The sequence below is a fragment of the Coregonus clupeaformis genome, chromosome 33 (assembly GCF_020615455.1).
Source record: "Coregonus clupeaformis isolate EN_2021a chromosome 33, ASM2061545v1, whole genome shotgun sequence".
NCBI lineage: Eukaryota > Metazoa > Chordata > Actinopteri > Salmoniformes > Salmonidae > Coregonus > Coregonus clupeaformis.
Window position 1 is genome coordinate 34,332,008 of NC_059224.1, and position 16,002 is coordinate 34,348,009.

Consider the following 16,002-nt stretch of genomic DNA (forward strand, 5'->3'; position numbering starts at 1 on the left):
CTGTTCAACGTGATACTACTGCCAAAGCACTGAAGGCATACAAAGGCATATGTTGGTGCCTGTTTGGTTAACTCCAGCAGTTAATTGCTGATTAGTAAGATGAATTAAAGGCTCAGTAAGATCAATATTATCAATGGAAACATTATGTTACATTACATTCTATTATTAATTAATTTAAACATGTGAGCTGGCACACCAGTTAAGGATAGCACAGCTGTACCACATCATTACTCCCTCCCTAGCAAGGTAACTATTGTGTTAACAAATGCTACATAACTAGAGAAAAATGTAAGGAGTCTTTTAGCATGCGGAGTTTGAAATGAAAGGTCACTAGAGCTAATCGTCCAATGTTTTTTCAAAGAGGACAGGAAACGTTCATTAATAGCCTCCTGATTACACCCTTTTTCTCTATGCTGCAGTGATGTAGGAGCTAGCCTAGCATCGACGCATAGCTTCCATTAGCAATTACGTTCCTTTGTGTGTTGAGGCACTTTGCTCCACTAGGAGCTGAAAGGAATATGTCAAATAAGTCAAGTGTGTTGAGAAGCCATTTTTTGAATGAACTGATAGTTATTTCTGGTGCTTTTCCTTACAGACCGTTGTTCCTGGCAACAGAAACAATGCCATCCTGCAGAACCTGCTTCCTGACACTCCCTACAACATCACTGTGGAAGCCATCTATGCTGATGGAGCAGGGGGATCGCTGAACGGGCCCGGACGCACAGGTAACGCGGTTAGAAAAGTGGTCAGGAAGTGTTCAGTCTGGTATACTGTATACCTAATGGTCTAGCTAGCTGGACAGAATTTCCAAGCCTGATGAGCTGGGAGTGAGACCTGTGCACAGGAGTGGAAAATACTTACAAGAGCCATACAAAATAGCCAACCGATTCCAACATGTTTCAGTTTGAAGAGTTTGGAGGATTGGGAATTCACAGTAGAGCAACTGGGAAAGTTCGACGACTGGCGAACATTAGCCCCGAGTTACACAAACAATAGAAACTTTATGTTTTGGCTTGGACCGAGGCACCACTGTGCCAGCTAGGTAGTTTGGATGGGCAACGCTCCAATGGGGAGTTCATGCCGCACCCGACTACCCACCCACCCACCCACTGCCCAGCTCCCTCAGCAAGACCATGGAAAAATCTATCCAATCTAAACACGTATTACTCAGAATAGTCTTCATAAACAGAGGAGGAGGAAAAACAGCAGTAGTCTAGCAGCATGCCGGGCTGTGTGCTATGGTAATGTGCTGCCTTACTGCACTGGGGGCTAGCTAGACTGGAAATGGTGTCATGGCCCTACTTGTTGTTGAGAGTAATTGCCATGACTGATTGAATGTTGACATGTTTCTGCTCACTCTGTTGCTCTGCCTTGGTTACAGTTGGCCTGCTGGAGCCCAGGAACCTGCGCGTCTCGGACGAGTGGTACACCCGCTTCCGTGTTGCCTGGGACCCTTCGCCGTCTCCGGTGCTCGGATACAAGCTGGTCTACACGCCTGCGGGTGAGATGATGTCAGACTCTGGGCCACGTGCATGCAATCATGAGCAGGGACCCATAACACCCTGAGTTACAGCACTTCACAATGTCATGTTTTGTCATACCGTGTTTTACCCGTCAAAGTTCCCAGTGCAAAGCCAAAGTTTGACAGCAATGAATAAGTAATGATCCATAATAATTTACATTTCAAATGAGATGATTTCAGGTTTAGATAGGTCTGCTCTTCTCCTCTCCTCATGAGTAAAGTTGAGATTGTGTTGTAGTGTTGTTGTTGTTAATGTAGAGATTGTGTTGTAGTTTTGCGGTTGTTAAAGTAGAGATTGTGTTGTAGTGTTGCTGTTGTTAATGTAGAGATTGTGTTGTAGTGTTGTTGTTGTTAATGTAGAGATTGTGTTGTAGTGTTGCTGTTGTTTATGTAGAGATTGTGTTGTTTTTGCCTGCAGGAGAAGATCAGAGTAAGAGCTTGGACGTGTTTGTGGGTGACGTGACTTCATACACCGTCCAGAACCTCCTCCCTGGCACCACCTACGATGTCAAAGTGTTTGCCCAGTATGATGCTGGCATGAGCGGGGCCCTCGAAGGACAAGGAACAACACGTATGTATCTGATCAACACAAGTATAATCTTTATGAAGCATCAATGTCAACCATCCCAAATGGCTCCCTATATAGTGGATTACTTTTGACCAGAGCCCTATGTACCCTGGTCGGTAGTAGTGCACTATATAGGGAATAGGGTGCCATTTGGGACTCAGTCTTGAAGTGAGTCTGAGACACTTCTTCTTATGTTCTGCTCCACAGTCTACCTGAACGTCACCAACATTGAGACCTACAACGTTGGCTTCGACAAGTTCTGCATCAAGTGGAGTCCTCACAGGGCTGCCACCTCCTACAGGATCAAGCTCAACCCTCTGGACCGTAAGTCTCAGCCAAACATTCATTTCAGATTGCACCTTTAAGCTTTGATACATGAGAGACTCTATTTCTACCCTGAAGAATTGCTGCATTATAATTGAGTTTATGCTTCCTCTTATGCCTGAAACAATAAAGGAGATTTCAGAAGGAGCATCAACACATGATGTAGTGGGTGTTAGTCAGTCACTAGTCAGATATGCTATAGATCCACCACTGATCGTAGCCTCACCCTCCTCTGTATTCAGAACATTGGAATGGTACGGTGCTGGCTGTTGAGATTGGGTCTAGACATTCACACAACTGTTTATCCTCAGCCCTCCACTGTGTTTATCTCTCGAAGGAAAATGCATGATGTGGTGTGTTCTGAAAGCATCTGACCACCAAGTTTAAATTCTCTCTCTGTCTGAAAAGATTACATCCTTTTAATTACTGTCGGCCTTTGAATCCATCTGTATTAATGTTCGCACGTAGACCTAGGGCTGTGGCGGTATTGACATTTTGTCAGATGGTAACTGTCATGCAAATAACTGCCAGTCTCACGGTAATTAACCGTTAATTAACATAAACATGTTTAGCATATCCATGCCTCCACGAATACAAGCTGCTGATTTGGAACATCTCAATTTTTTCTAAGTCTAATAAATCCATTTAATATACACCAGGTATAAGAATATATATAATATACGGCAGGTCTTAAGAAACATTATGGTATGAAGAAAATGTATTTCAGAAGAACAGAATAGCATATTCTGAGTCAGCCTACTGTATGTTATCTGGCTATGTGCCATGCCAATGGCAGCCTAGGCTGTAGGCTAGTTCATTTAGTAGACAAGATATGCTCATAAATTATAATTTTTGGCACCTTTAGTTGTGAATGATACAAACTTTAACATTTCTTAGAAATTAAAACATATGGGCTGCATGATGCGACTATATTGATGATTTGGAAAAAGTCGCAAAAAAAGCTTGCGCTCTGTTCCTTGCCTCAGGTTGCGCTAGCTGTTCTCTCATCAAGTGATCATATTCTCACCCATCAGACTATTCTCAATGTAATCTTGGCTTTATTTATATGTGAAATTAGTTTTGATTTAGAATGGGCCATTATCATCCGTATGCACTCGAAAAGCGTATGGAGGCTGCGCTTTCCCGTGGTTCCTTTTTCAATCATGCTGGTAGGCTACTCCGGTTTTACAGCGGAGCAATGTGCTTAAAGGAACATTTCTAAATGTTTCAACTTCAAATTCCTAATCTCCAGCACCACCCCAACAATAACAAATGTGAAAATGTCACATTTCTATGTTTTGTGGAAAAAAAGATAGAGGAAGATAAGTGTTTCCAATGACATCATCAGTGTGCATCATGTGATTTTAACCAATTATGAGTAGGCATTGCCTACTAATTGCCTACTAATTGGTTGATGATGTCAAGTATTCAGACCCCTTGACTTTTTCCACATTTTGTTACGTTACAGCCTTATTCTAAAATTGATTGTTAATTGTTTTCCTCATCAATCTATACACAATACCACATAATGACGAAGCAAAAATAGGTTTTTATAATTTTTTGCAAATATATAAAAAAACAAAAAAATGAAATATCACATTTATTTGTTGAAACACCTTTGGCAGCGATTACAGCCTTGAGTCTTCTTGGCTATGACACTACAAGCTTGGCACAACTGTATTTGGGGAGTTTCTCCCATTCTTCTCTGCAGATCCTCTCAAGCTCTGTCAGGTTGGATGGGGAGCGTCGCTGCATGGCTATTTTCAGGTCTCTCCAGAGATGTTCGATCGGGTTGAAGTCCGTGCTCTGGCTGGGTCACTCAAGGAAATTCAGAGACTTAGTTATGCACACTCAAGTTTACTGTTTTTTTTGTCTTATTTCTTGTTTGTTTCACCCCAAAATATATTTTGCATCTTCAAAGTGCTAGGCATGTTGTGTAAATCAAATTATACAAACCCCCCAAAAATCCATTGTAATTCCAGGTTGTAAGGCAACAAAATAGGAAAAATGCCAAGGGTGGTGAATACTTTCGCAAGCCACTGTACATTTGGTCTGCAGTTGTGAGGCAGGTTGGACGTACTGCCAAATTCTCTAAAACGACGTTGGAGGCGGCTTATGGTAGAGGAATGAACATTAAATTCTCTGGCAACATCTCTGGTGGACATTCCTGCAGTTAGCATGCCAATTGCACACTCCCTAAAAATTTGAGACATCTGTGGCATTTTGTTGTGTGACAAAACTGCACATTTTAGAGTGGCCTTTTATTGTCCCCAGCACAAGGTGTATAATGATCATGCTGTTTAATCAGCTTCTTGAAATGCCACACCTGTCAGGTGGATGGATTATCTTGGCAAAGGATAAATGCTCACTAACAGAGATGTAAACAAATTTGTGTGCAAAATGTGAGAATAATAAGCTTTTTGTGTGTACGGAGAATTTCTGGGATCTTTTATTTCAGCTCATGAAACATTGGACCAACACTTTACATGTTGCGTTTATATTTTTGTTCAGTATAGTAGTAGTAGAAAGCTGGGATTATCATATTTTTAGTGGCAACCATCAGGTACTGTAGCTAAAGGTAATGTGTCAGCCTATTATGAAAATATAAACATTTCCCTATTACTAGACTATTCAAAATCAAATAAAGATTCACTATAATTGTAGGCTAAAAATACTCTGTAACACCCCTGCACAATCAATGAACCAACAGCCTCGCCTAGGCCTATATGTTCTCTCCCAGACTCATAGATATAACGTTTGGAGCCTAGTATAAGGTAACCAGCCCATCCAGTATGCATAATAATACAGTTCATATTCAAAAGCGATTACTAGAGTTTGTTTATTTTTGGAGTAGCCTATAGGCTAGAACAATTACGTACCAAAGACATCTTCAATTGTAAAAAATATATATATATTAAATCTGCCGTGCGTAATACGCGGTAGACTATTAGGCTATGTATTGTGTAATGGCACAATCATTATTTTTTTTCAGATTTTTTTTCAGTAGACCCGGGGTATAAACTGTTAAAAACAGGCAGCAGTATCGCAAGGATTTAAATATGGACATGGTAGTCATTACCCATGACACATTTCCAAACTTAAGCAGGCTTTGCTTGTGTGAGAAAGACAGCTGCTGTAGAAAACACTCACCGAAAGTAAACAGTCCCCAAGGTTTGAGAAGCTAGCAACCTTTTAAAGATGCATCACAGACAGGCTGAGCTTCCAAGTCAGTATTAGAATGCCAATTGTTTGTTACTGAAGTGGAATGCAAAAAAATAGTGGTTGAGGAGCGAGGATCATGGCATACATCTCTGCGCAAGAATCTTGGTCTTCTAAAACAATGATTTAGCTATTTATAATGACAATGAGAACCTTCAGCAGAAAGGGGTCAGCCCAGGAGAAGTGATTGAGGGGATAATTTGCCCTTATAAGGCCATTGTCCTGGTCTCATAGTTCATTTGACCAAAAATACCACAACTTTCTGCATTTTCCCCAAAACAATTCATATTGAATTACATGTGTAGCGTGATATCGCTGATATTACATGTATTTTGACATTATTGCTTTACCGCAGAACTGTCATAGCCCCAGCTGAATGGCATTAACTCTGCTTTGCTTACTCAGAGAAGACCCGTGATTTTTATTAGGAACAACGTTTCAGGCAGCAGCCTCGACAGTCAACACATGTCAATATGTTTCTCTTCTCAGCATATGTCAACATGTTTCATATTTCTCTTTGTTTTGTCCGTGTGTAGCCTCCAGTAAAGGTCAGCAGGAGATCACCATCACTGCAGCTCAGAGCCAGTACTGCTTCAAGGGTCTCTCCCCTGACGCTCTCTACAGCGCCACCGTGTTCGTTCAGACCCCTAACCTCGAGGGCCCTGGAGTCAGTACCAAAGAGAGAACATGTGAGTATTTACATTTGAGTCATTTAGCAGACACTCCTATCCAGAGCGACTTACAGTCAGTGCAGTTACCGAAGTAGTCTTCAGCTTTTTACAAAAGTGGTGCCAATGTGCTATCCGAATTTGTCATTTCTTTGTTGATGTTTACTGACACTTTGTCTCTTTCTCAAAGTGGTCAAACCTACTGAAGCCCCAACGCTACCCCCCACTCCTCCACCACCTCCTACCATTCCTCCTGCATGGGCAGGTAAGAACCAATGGCGCCATGATGACTACGACATACAGTATCCATCACCTCCATAGTACCAAAGCACCAAACGGCACCACATTCACCAATGCTATATGGAAAATTTGAAGCCTTGCTTGGAGCCCAAACTAGCTGTCAACTGCAAAGTCATCGACATTTTAATTTGAATGTGTTTTAGTGCGATTAGTTGAGAGTCATAAAAGCCAGGTTCAGAAAACATGCAATGCACTCAAAATCTTACTATTTGGCAGAAGACGTATTTATTCTAGATCAGAGTGGTGCCAGTGTTAAAGTAATGGCCGCCACATGCTCGACACAGACCCTCCAGGGTTTTCAATGGGAACACACCCATTGACTAATGACTAACCTAGGTGTTGAGAAAGGAAGAATTCCAAAGAAGCTGTTTGTTTGATAAGGAATTGTGTAAAACTTATTTATGCATTCAGACTTGGAGGAAGGGGATTGCGAGAGATAAAAAAAATAAAGTGCTCTATCACATCAGGCAGACATTATCTCGTGATTTGCCAACTCCTTTTGTTGTGCTAAGAGTGAAAGCCATTAAAGAACAGTTCATTTCCAGCCTTTATGGTGACCAAATGTTCCTTGTTTTGTTAGTTTTTTCAGGAAAGTGTGATCAATTAAACCAATAATTGCCATGTATAGCTTCATTATGTAATTTCTTTCTCTCAATGATTTTGTTTGTGAGATTCCTGTAGACGTTTTTATTTTCGAGGTTGTCGACTCTCATTATGATGCCATTCTCTGTTATCGGTCCTGGTGTTGCAGGCAGCCCAGAATCTGGTGCCTGCCATGGAATCTTTTAAGTGCAGTTCACTGAGTTCTTTTTATTTTGCCTCAGTGTGCAAAGGTGCCAAGGCAGATGTGGTGTTCCTTATTGACGGCTCGTGGAGTATCGGAGAAGACAGTTTCCGGAAAGTGGTGCAGTTCATCTTCAGCATGATTGGAGCATTCGACGTCATCGGATCGACAGGAATGCAGGTGTGTAGTGCTGTAAATAGTGGAAAAAGCATGTTGTAATTGTTAGTCACCTTGGCGAACTGTTTAGAATCATACTATAACTCCTTGCAGAGATGTTCACAAGTCTTTGAGGTCGAGTCCAAGTCAAGTCTCAAGTCTTTTAGGGCCAAGTCTAAGTCAAGTCTCAAGTCCCTTTTGGCAATGGCTTTCTGCCTGCTGTGGGTTAGGTGTATAAACCTTGTAAATTATTTGAAGAGACTCTTGTTCATTAGTCCATACTTGTATGAAAGAAAGCACATCAGGCACTATTTAAATCAAAATAAATTTCCTTTAAAAATGTAGACAGTTAACGTTAATAAAAGTCATTGTACCGGATATGAAGAAAAAGCAAACATAACATTTTAAAGTGCATGGTATTTTGTGGCAGACATTGTCTATATTTCACTTCATTCTGTCACACAACAGAACATCTATAGGTGAGGGAAGGTAAATTACAAGTATGAATGTAAACCAAAATGACTGTTCAATAACTGCACTACTAAAGTGTCCTATATATCAAACGTAATGACCTTTATCCCTAAAATATACTTACTGACCTGGACACTTAACAACAGAAATACAATTTCCTGTAACAAGTAGCAAATTACGTCCTGTGCCCTAAGACAGAGAACATTTCTGTTGCAGAGAGGTTACATTTCAGAAAGATCAAGTTTGTCGGTGTTCTTGCACTGAGCCTGGCACATGATGAGGCTTCCATGACTAAACACTCTCTACACTGGGGCACTGGTGGCAGGTACAGCCAACACTGTCATTGCTACCTGCTTGAGCCTTGGAAAGTGTTTTGCATGGATTCTCCAAAAATCCACAAGTTTTGCAAACAGTATTTCGTTTTTTGCAACTGGCATTATACTGCAGGTTCTTGTAACCAAATGTAATAACGAAAGCCTCACCACCTGATGACATTGTTGCTGATTATGATTGTTTAGCTGTAGTACTACAGTGACGTAGAAATGACAGAGACATTCTAGAAAGCTTTTCAGCCCTCTGTATTACAATGTGGTCCTCTGTAGCTCAGCTGGTAGAGCACGGCGCTTGTAACGCCAAGGTAGTGGGTTCGATCCCCGGGACCACCCATACACAAAAATGTATGCACGCATGACTGTAAGTCGCTTTGGATAAAAGCGTCTGCTAAATGGTATGTTATTATTATTATAATGTGTTACAATGCCGCCTGTTCCATGTTATCTGACAGAATGCACAACAAAAACTTATCCCAGTACTGACTTGCATTGTTCACGAGTCCAAGTCAAGTCTCAAGTCAATTGATCACAAGTCTAAGTAAAGTCGCAAGTCGACTTAAGCGCGACTCGAGTCTGAGTCTCAGACTCGAGTTTCCATCTCTGACTCCTTGTAATGCTCATGTCTTTTTACTTTGGAAACAGGTGTCGTTCGTGCAGTACAGTGACGAAGCAAAGACAGAGTTCAGGCTGAAATCTTACTCGGACAAGGGCAGCGCTCTCGCTGCTCTACAGCTGATCCAGTACCGAGGAGGAAACACTAAGACCGGTGAGGCTCCCCAAACCCAGCTCCCACCAACTAGGGTGTGTCCCAAATGACACCCTATTCCCTATATAGTGCACTTCTTTTGACCAGAGCCTTACGGGCCCTGATCTAAAGTAATGTACTATAAAGGGAATAGGATGCCATTTGGGATGCAGCACTAGTCACTGGTTGTAAAAGTTACTTTACAATGGACACCAACATGTTTAATTGGAGCCAGTCCAAACATGCTTAGTCTTTAAATATCCATCCTTTGAATATACATTGTTGTCTAACATCACATTCATTAAATTCAAATTAAATTAATCGACATTTCTTTGTTCATGATCAGGCGCTGCTCTGATGCATGTCAAGGAGAAGGTGTTCGCCCCAGAAAATGGAATGAGGAGGAATGTCCCCAAGGTTGTGGTAGCTGTCACAGATGGTCGCTCTCAGGATGAGGTTAAGAAAAACGCTGCCGCACTGCAGCATGCTGGTAAGGGTTACTCCGTTTTCTGCACAGCAATCTTCCAGTCAACCCATTGTCAATCATATCCCATAATGCTTGTAAATGTTGTCATTGAGGTATCAGCAATCTGTAGCATTTCAGAATCACCCCATGCATATACTGTAGTTGGTTTTCTGAGAATGGATGTGTTCCTTCTCCAGGTTACAGTGTGTTTGTGGTTGGTGTTGCCGATGTGGATTTTGCTGAGCTGCAGAACATTGGCAGCAAGCCAAGCGACAGACACATCTTCGTTGTGGACGACTTTGATGCCTTTGCAACTATCCAAGACAACCTTGTGACCTTCATTTGCGAAACAGCGACATCATGTAAGCTGTTTTGTTGTTTGTTATTTTGGATACCACTTATAGTATTTAGCAGTAAGCGATTCATTTATCGGCCATAATAAAATGTATCGCCCATGATAAAATTCTAGAAACAAATTGAATTGTTGCTAATCTTTGATATTATCTTCACAGCTTGTCCCCTGATCTACCTGAATGGATTCACATCACCTGGTAACAATGCTCAGATTATTCTTTATGTACATCCCAAATTAGAACCAACTGCATCATTTCCTCATTGGTTGTCAATGAGGAACTTCTAGAACTTTGAGAAGTTCTAGAACTTAAAATGAGTTCTTTACCTTGTGCTCTAGGCTTCAGGATGCTGGAGGCATTCAACCTGACAGAGAAGACCTATGGTTATATCAAGGGAGTGTCTATGGAACCTGGCTCCTTTAACAGCTACACAGCCTACAGACTCCATAAGAACTCCTTCCTGACCCAGCCCACCACGTGAGTCTGAGATACCATTGTTTATTTCCCAAAATCCCCAGGTTTTCCAGAAATCCTGTTTGGAGGATTCCCGGAATCAGGAGGGAATTATCAGGAAATCGAGAATCCTCCAACCAGGATTTCTGGATAACCTGTGCATTTTGTGAAAGTTACTGGAATTTTACAACTCTATCATTGTCTCTGGCTTTGAATGGTAAATGATTGTGTTTGTACACTGCATGGACAAAAGTATGTGGACACCTGCTCGTCGAACATCTCATTCCAAAAACATGGGCATTAATATGGAGTTGGTCCCCCCTTTGCTGCTATAACAGCCTCCACTCTTCTGGGAAGGCTTTCCACTAGATGTTGGAACATTGCTGCGGGAACTTGCTTCCATTCAGCCACAAGAGCATTAGTGAGGTTGGGCATTGATGTTGGGCGATTAGGCCTGGCTCGCAGTCGGCATTCCAATTCATCCCAAAGGTGTTCGATGGGGTTGAGGTCAGGGCTCTGTGCAGACCAGGCAAGTTCTTCCACACCGATCTCGACAAACCATTTCTGAATGGATCAAAGCTTTGTACACAGGGGCATTGTCATGCTGAAACAGGAAAGGGCCTTCCCCAAACTGTTGCCACAAAGTTGGAAGCACAGAATTGTCTAGAATGTCATTGTATGCTGTAGCGTTAAGATTTCCCTTCACTGGAACTAAGGGGCCTAGCTCGAAACAATAAAAACAGCCACAGACCATTATTCCTCCTCCACCAAACTTTACAGTTGGCACTATGCATTTGGGCAGGTAGCGTTCTCCTGGCATCCACCAAGCCCAGATTTGGCCGTCAGACTGCCAGATGGTGAAGTGTGATTCATCACTCAAGAGAACGAGTCCAATGGCGGCGAGTTTTACACCACTCCAGCCGACGCTTGGCATTGCTCATGGTGATCTTAGGCTTGTGTGCGGTTGCTCGGCCATAGAAACCCATTTCATGAAGCTCCCGACGAACAGTTCTTCTGCTGACGTTGCTTCCAGAGGCAGTTTGGAACTCAGTAGTGAGTGGTACAACCGAGAACAGACTATTTTTTACACGCTACACGCTTCAGCACTCGGCGGTCCCGTTCTGTGAGCTTGTGTGGCCTACCACTTCGAGTCTGTGCCATTGTTGATCCTAGACGTTTCCACTTCACAATAACAGCACTTACAGTTGACCGGGGCAGCTCTAGCAGGGCAGAAATGTGACGAACTGACTTGTTGGAAAGGTGGCATCTTATGACGGTGCCACATTAAAAGTCACTGATCTCTTCAATACGGGTCATTCTACGGCCAATGTTTGTCTATGGAGATTGCATGGCTATGTGCATGGCTATATACACCTGTCAGCAACGGGTGTGGCTGAAATAGCCGAATCCACTAATTTGTAGTGTATGTCTGCACTGCTTTTGTGAGCTAATGGATTTAAGGGATAATTTAGTTGCAGCACAAAGCCTGCCAGCATCCACTGTAGATCTATGGTGAATTACATATAATTAACTTGCCCTCAGGAAACCATGCTGGAAGACATTATCTCAAAACCATACTTAGTTGAGCAGGATTTGTTTACATGTGCCTAATTATTCCATATGCTGTGACTGACTGTGTCGTGGCTTGATCGACCTTTGAAGGAAAGCCTCATCTCCAGTAGCATTTGGTCTGCAGAATAACGGCATCAATGCTGTTTAGGGTTACGGAATTCCAGTAATACCAGATTCCAGGAATCTTCTGTAAAACTAGGACATTTGGGAAAAGTTACCGTCATTTTGTAATTTAAGTAATAGAATTTCCTAATACTATTTGTTCAGATTATAATGATAGTCTCTGTCTCTGAAACTTGTCTCCGCTCAAATCGAGGAAGACTGAGGAGATGGAGGTCAATGTAGGGAACGCAGCCGTTAAGAAATGACTTGTTTTTAAACGTTACCTTTTTGTGGGCCTTTGCCATGCAGTAAAAACTGTATTAACGTTGGTTTGGCACTTGGAGATGACACGTCTTGCTCAACTATGTTCAGACAAACTGTTAGACCCCGTTCCACTCTAAACTAGGTCAATCAATTTACGATGTCCTGTTTATTTGCTTGTGATTGGCTTACCCAACAGGTCTGAACATGTCAGAATATGGACAGCCCTTAAACAATGTTCTAGCTCAATCTGAAGTTCTGGCATACTGCTGGGTTCACTCAGCCCATGTAGCTCCGAGACATCCAACTACACTGTCTATCTCCTACATCTCTAAGATTTATCAGCCGCACAGTAGGCCTGTGAAGTACTGAATATCTCCAGTCATCTTAACCTTCCACACCAGAGTTTTACCTCTGCTTTCGACTCTATGGAACAACATCAGCCACATCACAGTGCTTCATAGGCATAGAGTAATACTGTACACATGTATATTAATGGTGAATTGATTGTGTATTTTGTCATTTTTTTAATGGTCAGTCTTATTGTTGGGGTTGTGTGGGGGTTTGAACAGAGAGATCCACCCAGACGGACTACCTCACTCCTACACTATCATCATGATGTTCCGTCTCCTCCCGGACACACCCACCGAGGCCTTTGACATCTGGCAGGTGTCCACCAAGGATAACAAGCCTGAAGTCGGGGTCACCATTGATCGTAAGGCTCTCTAGCGCTTCTTCTTTGACTTGGGTTTAATGGTTGGGGATTTGAAGGATTGAGGATAGAGGGTTACAATAAGGGTTACAAGAGGTTACTGGGGCTGCATCCTAAATGACCCCCTATTCCCTACATAATGCACTACTTTTGACCGGAGCCGTATGGACCCTGGTCAAAAGTAGTACACTTCATAGGGAATAGGGTGCCATTTGTGACACAGCCATAGAGGAAGGGGAAGTAGTGTTTTGTGAGGAGGAGATATCATATCCAGCAGCTGTAGATATATTAATGTGGTTCTGTCTGATATTCTCTCATGGGAGCAGTGAATGGATCATAATGGGCTCCAGAGGCCAGGGCTGCTTTGGTCTCCCTCAGTAACCACACTCACCCTCCTCCAGCTCCAGCATCCTGTATAAGCTATGTTCAGCTGGCCTTTATAAAGCCCCAACCATGTTGTTTGTGATGCAGCTTTCACAAAGCATATCGGCTTGTGCTTTATGATAAACTGCCCATTGGTGATAATGGTATTGGAGTCCTGTTTCTAGTTTAGGAGCTTTGCATGACACCAAGTCCTAATTCGACGTTGGAGAGCTATCTGTAACCTCTTTCTTTTCTCTCTCCAAACTTGTTTTTCTCTTTTCAGCTTCCAGCCAAACAATTTCATATTATAACAAGGATACGAGGGGGGAGATTCAGAGGGTCACATTCGACAATGATCAAGTGAAGAAAATCTTCCATGGAAGCTTCCACAAGGTAAACCCTGACTGTCTGTCTGCGTGACTGTTGGGATTGGAGGAATATACTGGGTGTATTGAAGTTAATGGCTAGATTATATAACATTCGGGCTTGGCAACTGGACTGGAGTTATGGTACATCAATCACAGTTGGCTCCTTTGTTCTTGCTGTAAGCTTGCATGTCCTGAGGATACACAGATAATGAGAAGGGATACCTGGCATTCCTAATACATTATATATTACAGGAGGTGTACCTCTGATAGAGCTACAGACATGTGTTCTGCAGAACAGTGTCTGCTCATGCAAACAGATGGTCTTTGGCTGTAAGTTGTATAAACCCCAATGTTACATGATGCATAGATTGACGTTATTGATGGTAATCAAATCCTCTCAAAGTAATCAAGTGATAGAAGTGGCCATTGATCTTTACCAGTTTGTTTGGACTTTAAAGCTAATCAAATGACTGGTTCATGCTAAGCTGAAGTGGTCATGTTTGGTCCAGCTCCAACTCCACATTGGGCTCTAATTCGATGGTTGTTGGTTTCCAAGAGAAACTAAGTGGGGCAGAGAAATCAGCCTCTATTGGCATATTTGATCTCTTGGATTAGTGCATTAAGTGAGTTGTAGCCGGAGGGAGGGAGACCACTAAAGATTAACCATAGGCAGTCTGTGTATACTCTGTGTATTAAGAGCAATATGGAAGCACTCCCCGCTGGTACTTACTGGAGTTTCCTAACCACTGGAATGCGTCATTTACCTTAAGGTCAGAGCAGTGTGCTCATAGGGGCTGTGGACGTAGTCATTTAACAACCCTATCGCAAACGTTCACTAGAATCTATAAGTCCTTTTGCGGAGACCATTAAAATGTACTGCTAGTCGCTGCTGGCGTGCTAGTCTGGAAAATATTGGGTCACTGCTATAACTATTAAACAATTACATCAGAGAGGCAGTGGAATGCCAGGCTGGGGGGAGGTTTTTCTGCCTGCCTTTCTCTCTCTCTCTTTCTCTCTTTCTCTCTCGCCATCCCATTTTTGGCTCTGCTGCAGTTTCTCTGCCTGGATGTTGGATGCAAGCCTTGCCTCTGTTGCCTCTGGTAGCCGACCGCAGGGGAATTCTCGCCGTTGCTGTAGGGGCGGTGACTCTGTTCTGTGGTTTACCTCCCAGCATGGTTATGTATGCTGGATCTGTCCAAGTGTTCCAGCATGGTTATGTATGCTGGATCTGTCCTTGTGTTCCAGCATGGTTATGTATGCTGTATCTGTCCCAGTGTTGACCTGCTGGGCTCAGAGTGAGATCCAGTGCCAGATAGAGCTGATTCTACTGGTAAAGCCTGTCTGTCTCACCAGCCATGTCACCTTCACCAGATGGCACATGACAGAAGACTAGGGCTGCACCCTATTCCCATATATAGTGCACTACCAACTACCAAACACATATATTTTGACCCATAGGGCCCTGGTCAAAAGTAACGCTCTACGTAAGGAATAGGGTGCCATTTGGAACGCAGCCTAGGCAATTTACAGCTCCCACTGGGGACAGGATCTCAACCACACTTCTCACAGACAGACAGACAGACAGACAGACAGTAATGAGTAGGGATTGAGTACTGTAAGCGCTTTTCACTTGTAATTTCCCTCAGTCAGTATAGCGGTTGAAACTTTCCTTTGTAGAATGCACATGTATTTTTAAGAGGTAGATGACTGTGTCAGTTACAGAGCTGGTGACTTATAAATCATAGTCCTCTCTACCTGCTGCCAACATGTGCAGCGTAAACAAACATGATTTAGACGGGTTAGCTTGAACCCAGACTCTCACTCCCTTATTTGATTGATGTCCTGGTTTGTTTTCATAGTCATCTCTGGCAGGTTTAGGAAAGTGTTGTGTGGTGAGGAGGGCTATGGGCTTTTAAACAGCCGGGTTGCACTGCTTCACCACAAGGTTGATTTACCTCGACCTAAGCAGTCAGGAAATAGCTAATTCAGCATTTGAAAGGTCTTAGTTACCGGCGATGACACAAAACTCCCTAAAATGGGTTTAACAGATGTGCTCTAAATAAAGAATTGGGAGCCTCCTGTGTGTTTATTGAGTTAAAATACAATTCCATTCTATCAGCCAGTAAAAAAAAATCCTCACTGCTACTACTGTATAAACCACATGTTTACAAATTTTTCTTGCCCAGGGACCCCCGCCCAGGCAAACCGACGACCCAGGAACCCCCATCATATCTTAGCAGAAAACAAAAATCACGTCTTGTTT

The 16,002-nt window shown here is 42.6% G+C and overlaps 1 protein-coding gene across 6 annotated transcripts in view; it reads left to right on the plus strand.

The window, feature by feature from the left end:
• Positions 1-16,002, plus strand: part of LOC121549049 (collagen alpha-1(XII) chain) — a 90,040-nt gene that overhangs the window by 59,011 nt on the left and 15,027 nt on the right. For all 6 annotated transcript variants that reach the window (XM_041860866.2, XM_041860862.2, XM_041860865.2 and 3 more), the window contains 14 exons: positions 596-725; positions 1,382-1,501; positions 1,941-2,093; positions 2,298-2,414; positions 6,170-6,322; positions 6,492-6,566; positions 7,426-7,565; positions 8,987-9,110; positions 9,436-9,579; positions 9,753-9,917; positions 10,068-10,106; positions 10,247-10,385; positions 12,869-13,011; positions 13,655-13,764. In XM_041860866.2, coding sequence (XP_041716800.1) covers positions 596-725; positions 1,382-1,501; positions 1,941-2,093; positions 2,298-2,414; positions 6,170-6,322; positions 6,492-6,566; positions 7,426-7,565; positions 8,987-9,110; positions 9,436-9,579; positions 9,753-9,917; positions 10,068-10,106; positions 10,247-10,385; positions 12,869-13,011; positions 13,655-13,764 — 1,752 coding nt within the window. The remainder of the gene's footprint in view (positions 1-595; positions 726-1,381; positions 1,502-1,940; positions 2,094-2,297; positions 2,415-6,169; positions 6,323-6,491; positions 6,567-7,425; positions 7,566-8,986; positions 9,111-9,435; positions 9,580-9,752; positions 9,918-10,067; positions 10,107-10,246; positions 10,386-12,868; positions 13,012-13,654; positions 13,765-16,002) is intronic.